Source organism: Cariama cristata, unplaced genomic scaffold (genome assembly GCF_000690535.1).
Source record: "Cariama cristata isolate BGI_N322 unplaced genomic scaffold, ASM69053v1 scaffold29007, whole genome shotgun sequence".
Taxonomy (NCBI): Eukaryota; Metazoa; Chordata; class Aves; order Cariamiformes; family Cariamidae; genus Cariama; species Cariama cristata.
In genome coordinates this window covers 516-8,900 of record NW_009628779.1, presented here as the reverse complement: position 1 = coordinate 8,900, position 8,385 = coordinate 516, and the positions used below count along the sequence as shown (strand labels likewise).

The window sequence follows — 8,385 nt, the reverse complement described above, 5'->3', positions numbered from 1 at the left end:
ATGTATAGTTCACAGGCTGCAGATTGATCAACCCTAATTTAGAGCTCATAGTGCTACCTTGCAATTAGACAGCACAGATATTTAAATTGAACCAAAATACCACTGGGGTTCACACATAGGTCGAGAGGTCCAAGCTGTACTGTTTAAAAGGTACAGTAAGTGCATAGTACAATTATCCTGTGGTCCTATGAATTAAATTTTGTACTTTAATAAGGTTAAGTATTTATATTCTCTTTTGAAAATTGTACCTGCGTTTTAAAATTCACAGAGTGGTTGAGGTTGGAAGGGACCTCTGGGGGTTATCTTGCAACCCTCCTGCACAAGTAGGGCCACCTAGAGCTGGTTGCCCAAGACCGTGTCCAGATGGCTTTTGAGTATCTCCAGGAATGGAGACACTACAGCTTCTTTTTGACAAGAATTTGTATTTGTAGTATTTCCCCCTGAAAAATTTCTAATGTAAAAACATTAATACTGATAGAAAACAGAAGTCTGTCTAGCCTAGTATCCTGTCTTCAATAGTTTCTGTAAACAGATGCATAAGGAAGAACAGGGCATTCACATGACTGCTTCCAGTTTTCTGAGCCTTCAATGTTTTTCATCGTGAGATCACGCTGAGCCGTATTTGGTTCCTGTTGAACTAGCAAGCACTAACAAGTTTCTTTTCTCTGTATTTATCTAATACCCTTTTGAACTTTTTAACGTTCTTTGACATGAATATTTTGTACACGTGCAGATAATTTTTGCATATTCAGTATGTACATTGGTAAGCAGGAAACAAATTTACTGAATGGAAAACAATCTTCTTTTCTCTGTTTTGAGTTATACTCCTCATGTTTTGAAAACTCTTGCACCATAGTTACATCACACGAGACTGCAAACAGTCCCTTCCATTTTCACCTTGTTTGAGCTGTTCTTGCTGATTTATACCTCCTTGGATATTTAGTTACTCAGAAACATGCAGTGTATTTTGTAGTGCAGTTTTCAGAGGGTTTTTTTTTGGGGAAAAATCTTATTTTAACCTTACAGTGGTAAATTTCTTTCAAAGCAGCGCTGACTAGTTACTTGCTTTTTTTTTTAAAGCCTAAATTGTACAGGTCTGTCATTGAAGATGTCATCAATGATGTCAGAGAAGTTTTTCTGGATGAAGGAGTGGATGAACAAGTTCTTATGGAACTCAAAACAGTAAGTGGCAACTTAAAAGTTCTTTTTAATGGACCAATACAGCAATTGGTTTTCAGATCTGCTTACTGTTGTATGCAATAAAAATACTAATTTGTAGTTAGCTAAGTGTTGTATTAATCTGCGTATCTGTAGCCCCATATCATTTGAATTACACTGCTGTATAGAGAAATCTGCTCACCTTGTTTACTTTCCCTAATCTGGCATGCCAAACTTGACGTAAACTAACAGCAGGCATCCAAATTCACAGTGTTATTTTGGTCCCTGAAAGGTTACATCTTTAAAAAAGAAAGGGGAGAATATGTTTGTTTTGGAGGCAGACAATTCTGAAGGTTTCTCTGCAGGAAAAATAAAATGCCTGCTCTGCTTGATGTTTTTGTCTTTCTGAAGAAGAGGAGTTGCATTGTTGAATGCATTGTCAGATTTTTGCATGTATGGTTTGTGGTTTGCAGAAGTATTGTTTTTGGGGAGTGCTACATAATAAATTGCGCTGTGTGGATCACACTTTTCTGAAGCTCTCAGATTCAGATCTTCAAAAGGCAGGAGAAAAGGTGGGAGGGGCGGCCGGCGGCGGAACCAGAAGAAATGAAGTGAAAGGAAACTGGGAAAGTAGGTGTCTTGTTATTTCAGCTGTTGAACAAGGATTTCTTTAGGAAGCAGGATGTCCCGCACTCTCAGTATTTTTGAAATATTAAAAAATGAATGGAGTGGGAAAGGAATTTTGAGTTTGTCTAGACAGAAACAGATGAAGACTTTTCCATGAAACCGTGACCTGGCTTGGTGGAAACAGAGTGAGCCCTGTAAGAAAAGCACCTTGGTGTTTGTGTCACAAACATGTTCTGCAAATGATGTCAAAACAGATTGAATGAGGAAAGAGACAAGAAGGAGAATGAAGTATTGAAGAGGAAGGCTTAGGGAGCCCTTAGCAGGATTTGAAATCAAGAGTCCTGGGTGCCTGTACTCTTTTTGACTCTGATGTATTACAGAATACTTGTGTTGCTGTCTTTTAGCAAGAGCTGCTTTTTTTGCATCTATAGCTTTTCTTGGGAGACGTGTCAGCTGACATTAAGAACTGAATGGCTAGGAAAGCTGAATTTGATATTGTGGTAGAAGCTGTGTAAATGCTTGTACGAAGGCATTGCCTTAGGTATACTGGTAGTTCCTGTTAAAGTGTGTTACAAGGCAGTAGTCTTGAAGCAACTTTTATTGAGCAGTTCCAAGAAGCAATGGCTTGAAGAAAGCTGTGATAAAGAATTATTTTTGTGATTAAAGAGGTAAGAAAGAAAGTAGAGAAGTGAAAACATGAAGGCTAATTTAAAGTTACCAGTTGATCTCAATGCACGCATTGTTATGAATCTTCCACACTTGGAAGAAAGAAAGAATGTTAAAGCTTAAGCTTGGACTGACAATTCTTAAGGGATATTTAATTCCTCTTCTTAAAACATTACCTCTGTTTAGTTCCCTCTTCAGTCTGTATTTGCCTAAGGGCTTTTTGGGCTAAGTAGACTGCACAAGATAAACAGTGAAAACAAATGTGATTTTGGAGTACTGTCTTTATATTGTTACAAATCTTGTTGACTAAAAATCATACAGAGATGTCTCTTTCCTTTTCCAAACTAGCTGTGGGAGAACAAGCTGATGCAGTCCAAGGCTGTAGATGGCTTCCATTCCGAAGAGCAGCAGCTTTTGTTGCAGGTGCAACAGCAGCAACAGCAGCAGCAGCAACAGCAGCATCATCACCACCACCATCACGCACAACCTCAGCCACAGCAGACTGTGCAGCAGCAGTCTCAGCCACAACAGGTCCTTATTCCAGCATCTCAGCAAGGTCAGACTTACTCTCCAATCTTTCTGGCAAAAGGCGCTCAAGTTAGACCAACTCTGTAGCATATTTTAAATCTAGGGCAGGATGTTTGTCTGATGGATAACTTTGTGTCTTTATGTTAAACTTTGTCACTACTTGCCTCTACTTAATGGGACAAGAGAGCTGTCTTGGTGAAAAATATCTTGGTATTTGTGTTAGTCATATTCTTCAGAAGATTTTGGAAAAGCTGAATTTTTCTCTTGGTCTTCTAGTACGTAACTTCAGAATACATGACTCTCAGATTCTGTTAAAAATCTGTTAGCAACTCTGTAATGTCAAGCCAGTATACATATGCAGTTAACAATTTAGTCATGAGGTAGTAATGTCATTAGGAGCAAATTAATTTAAAAAAATGTATTGTTGTTTAGTATAAGTGGATGCTAGGATATGAAAAATACTTGTATAACAGTCTGAGTATATGTAGGAGATGGTTTTTCATTTTAGAACAAGTTTGACGTGAAAAGCGTAATGGATGGGTATTTTTGTGGTCTTAAAAGATTGCACACTGTGTAGGTATGGATGTTCAAGGTATATTTTAGCTAGCCATAACAGTATAGTTTCTTGTAATTATTGTCTTGTGTATTCTCCATAAATAATTTAAGGGAAACATTTTCACCTATTACAATTTCATTTGAAAACTACGATAAATACTATTGGATTTTACTGCATATATGCTGTGTAAACAAATCTGCAACCTGTGAAATGCTTGAGTTGAGTTTTCAATGTGCAATTAAAATTGTGGCATAAAATTTTTATCTGTTGTAGTCAGTCACAGACTTCAGTCTTTTTATCAGATTTCGTGGATCAGAACCTAATTTATCATAGGCAGAAAAGATAGCTTTGAGTTGATTCCCCCCCATCCCCTCCAAAAAAAACCCCAAACTGAATCACGATATATTCAAAACAGAAGAGAACTAGAGCGACAAGAACCTGTTGTTGGGCTTAAATCAGTTTCAACTGTTGTGTTAAAATTCACTTTGAGATTAAGACCCCTAAATACACACGGCTTCAAATGATCTGGGTGTCTCAGCTTAAGTTAGTTGGCCGAGCTTGGAAAGTCTATGCACCAAGACCTCTAGTGACTCCTTAACTGAATAGCTGTGACTACTGACCAGGTTTCCCTCCACTAATATGGAGGTCCCTGTCCTCCTGTTTGTGCCTTAGGGTAGAATTAAAGATCCTGCCCATAGTAATACACTTAAAACTGATTTATTGTTGTCCAATATTCTGGCTTATGACCAAATGACAGTGCAGAGGCTAAATGAAATTAGGATATCAAAGCACTTTAGTCACAGGATTTTATGAGTTACTTGACTTCCCTGTTCCATGGGGGAGATGGTGTAGTAGTTCCTTGCGTGATCTCGTGCAGCCCCAGAGAGAGATCAGGATGACTGATGTCGTGATTCCCACTGTCCTGTATGTGGTCCTGGCGCACAGTCAAGAGATTTCGATTCCCACTGTCCTGTATGTGGTCCTGGCATACAGTCAAGACTCTTTGACTCTTCTGCCCTCCCTGGGTTCTCTGAAAGTTGGAGAGATGGCCTCAAATCTTGGTGCAAGGTTGTGGGGCTTCTCTCCCCAGAATCTTTTCCAGAAACTCTCAGTTATCCCTAGTATTCTTAAGTGTCCTTGGTTATAGGATTGGATGGAGAATACCTTGTCAATGATTGGTTTGTTCAAATTGCTCTGTCATTTTCCAGTTAGCACTGGCAACCTTCTTGTTCCATAGACTTGAACACTTTTGCACTTCTAGATTATCAGCCGTTTTTTTGCGTAGTTTAGCTATCTATTTTCTTTATTGCACCAAAACTATTTTGTTGATTTGGACGGGTGGTTGATCATATTTCATCTGCTTCTGCTACATTAGAAAGACAGTGAAGATCACGAGCTTATGCTAGCAGTTATGCTAACTAGACCTAACTCAAGCTAACTGCTGCATCTTGTTAACTTACTCTTCATCTTGCAACAGTCCTGACTTAAGTCTTAAAACAGACTTAACCACTGTCAATCAATGTTTTTGGAGAACTCTGATACTGGATATCAGCAAGTTTATCAAGATTTCACTAGTACTTTTAATTTCAGAAAAGTATTTTAAATCTTGCTTTACCTAGGGTCAGAATAGGTAACTGAAACCCTTGAAATAAGATCTGTAAAGCCAAAGTAGTCATATCGCCTCTCCGAGCTGCTGTTGTATATTGTCTTGAGAGTAAAACTTAACAAGATCAGAGACTGCTCAGTAGCTGTTTTCATTAAAAAGCTTAGCTGGTGTTTGGGTGACGTTCTTTCTAAATTATTCTGTCTTGGATGTTATTTTGGGCAGACTGTTGTAGTTTTCATCAAATGCTATTTTTTTGTTTCTAGCACCTCAGCAGCAGGTTATTGTGCCAGATTCCAAGCTGATACCGCACATGAATGCATCGGGCATGGTAAGAAAAGCAGAAGTTTATACATGCATACACTGTCATTATGTAAGTTTGTTTGATTAAATAGTAAACACAAATCTGGTATTCGTCATCAGATGCTTAAAAGTAATTAAGGACATGCTGGTAAAGCTGTCTGCCATATTTCTGAGTTTTGCTGCTACACTGACAATCTAGCAACAGTAATCCAGGACTTCTGTTTTGATAACAAATCTAGGAGTTAGCTTGATCCTCTGCTTTAAATGTGTTTAACGGAAACTTTTTTTTTTTTACTCAGAAATTGGAGTACTGGTGGTATGAATCTGCATGATGATGTGCTTGTCATAAACCAACACAACACTGTTAACTGATGCAAGCATACTGTATTTGCGAGATGCAGGAAAAAACATTAACCACTCTGAAACTTAAGCTTATATCAAATGAGAGATTATTTAGCAATTCACAGCAGTGTTTTCTGGTCACATTAATTTGATTCACTAATTTTTAATAGCATATAAAACTGAGTGTGGTCATTTACCTTTTTCTTGCAGTTTTTATCTCTAGAGGTTAATTTTTTGTTATCTTGCTTTAAACGCCCTGGCTTAATTAAAAAAAAAAAGTTTGCAAAGCAATGAAAACAACAGCTAATACAAGTTAAATAGGTGTATTAAGACCAGAATTCATTACATTCTTACTACTTTTACCATAAAAGCACATGAAACAAAGTTTCACAACTAGTCAAAGCTGAAGCAGCTTCCTTAGCCTTCACTTCTCCATTATCTGCCGATCTTACTATAGTAAAGAACCTGAACTTTGTTACTCAAATAGTGTGATTTATGCAGAGGCTGAGAGCGCATTAACATCTACCTTTGTCTACATGTTTTACACCATTTCAGTGTGATTTGTAACTTCTCAAGCCCAACAGTTAAACGTTCTTTTTTTTTTTCTCATTCAGTTAGATCTTGTTCATGGGTATTGCAAAAATAAGTATGCCATATTTTTAAAACTCTGGTGCTGTCAAAGTGTAGATGAATTGTATACCGCAGAAGACTACTGTTTAGTAAACAGTTACAGAATCAATTTGGAATTATTGTGCGTGTTTATTAGAAACATTTGAGTTGGTATTAAAGAATGGATCTGACAGACCTTGAATAGCTTGGAAGGCAGAGAATAATGAGAGTTGATTCATCTGCCTTTGTCTGGGACATGAGGATGCAGACAAGCACTGCTCAGTTTTGCTTCATGATCTGTAATTTTGGCAGTTGTAACTACTACTTTGGTAAGCCGATAAGGGGAGATCATATTTCTTATAAATGGGAGGTGTGCAGTCTACCCAGTAATAAAGTTTAAATCATTTCAGTAGCAGAGTAATTGGACATGGTTCCTTTATAATGGGAAAAGGGAGGCCTTTCCATAGGTCGCTGAAGTTAGACTCTTGAAATGGAGAGGCTTCTGCAGAAGTCCATCTCCTGCGAGTTAAGGACTTAATGCAGATTTTTGTGTTTGGAGCTTCCATAATTGTGTTGGAATCCAGTTTCCTTGTAAGTTCAAATCATTACTCATTGAGAGTCTTCAGCTTTCTCTTCTAACCAGCTGTCTTGAGAGAAAAAAAATTAGTCATTCTGTGAACAGTCAGTACACTGTATGTGTATATTCACTCAAAAGAGCTGTATTATGCAGGACTTGAAATGCAAATCGTTTACAGAATGAAGAAAAGTGCAAACTTGATTACTAATCCTTGTGAAAACAAGACAGGCGAACATGATCATTGCTTCAGTACCTTATGTTTCTTCAGATTTGTAGGCTGGTATCTTTAGCTGCTTTGAAAAAGTGCAAGTAAAATTGCCACATGAGCAATGCAGTGTTGTACTCTTAGTAGGTCAGCAGAGAAGGCAGAGGAGAAGAAAAATCTGCTGAGCTTGCAGATTAACTAAGAAACCATGTGGAGCTGGGTTAAGGTGTGATGCTTAGTGATTATTGGTTCAGTCTCTTTCCTGTTAAGAAGGAAAACAGTTTTTATGTGTAGTATAACGTACAACTGATTACTGCCTGCATTTCAATGACTGCAGAAACTTGTGTGCAAACATTGTAAACAGCAATAAAAAGGTACGTATTTTCAGGCAGTGTGTTGTGAGATAAAACACTGGCAATAACATCTGTGGTTAAAAACCCTTTCTTGTATTTCAGAGTGCTGCAGCCACTGCAGCTACGTTGGCTCTCCCTGCTGGCGTTACTCCTGTTCAGCAAATACTTACAAATTCAGGTAACTGTCTTAACATTGAGATCAAACAATGGTTTTGGAGGTGCATGGGAGCAAGAAACTCTGGGTTTTGCTCCCTGCTATATATTGTTAAAAAGCAGAACCTGCGAATCCACTTGTACAAGGAAGCGCAATCCTTTCACTAGACTCTTTTGCTCACTGACTTGCTAGTTTTACAAACTGTGTGATTCTGACCTAACAGTGGTGTGGGTTAGATTCTGTGCAAGTTTGCCTCACTTTTTAGAGAAGCGCATCAAGCAAGAAGACAAGCGTTGCTGTCTTTCGCCTTTGCGTGTTTCTGAGCTTTGTGATGCATGATCTGAGCACAGGTACTAGAATGATTGTAAAAGAGTAGGATCACTTAATTTGAGACGTCAGATGAGTAATGTCTTACGGTTTCTCGTACCTGCTAAGCACACACAATGGAATTTCTAATTTTGCTGGCAATGCTGATTTTATTTTAGATTTATCATTTTTAAATACTGACTGCTGTACATTTAGAATATAATTAAATGTTACTTTTATGAACAGCGTATCTGATGCTTCATGCACTTTTGTATTATGTTGATTTTATAAGCTGGATTCTAGATCTGTACTGCGTGGAGAGGAAAGGAAGATCTGAGAAAGCTCATTTTCTAGAATCAGTTGGTGCTTTTGCCACAGTAATTCATCTAGTCTGCTCA

At 37.9% G+C, this 8,385-nt stretch overlaps 1 protein-coding gene across 1 annotated transcript; it reads left to right on the top strand.

Annotated features, from left to right (window-relative positions):
• Positions 1-1,086: 1,086 nt before the first annotated feature.
• On the top strand, positions 1,087-7,705 carry LOC104165347 (transcription initiation factor IIA subunit 1-like; the record flags this gene model as incomplete). The annotated part of the gene is made up of 4 exons (XM_009704944.1): positions 1,087-1,182; positions 2,800-3,007; positions 5,405-5,469; positions 7,630-7,705. Coding segments are annotated over exons 1-4 (364 nt in total), but the record flags the coding sequence as incomplete, so codon positions are not given.
• Positions 7,706-8,385: the final 680 nt, after the last annotated feature.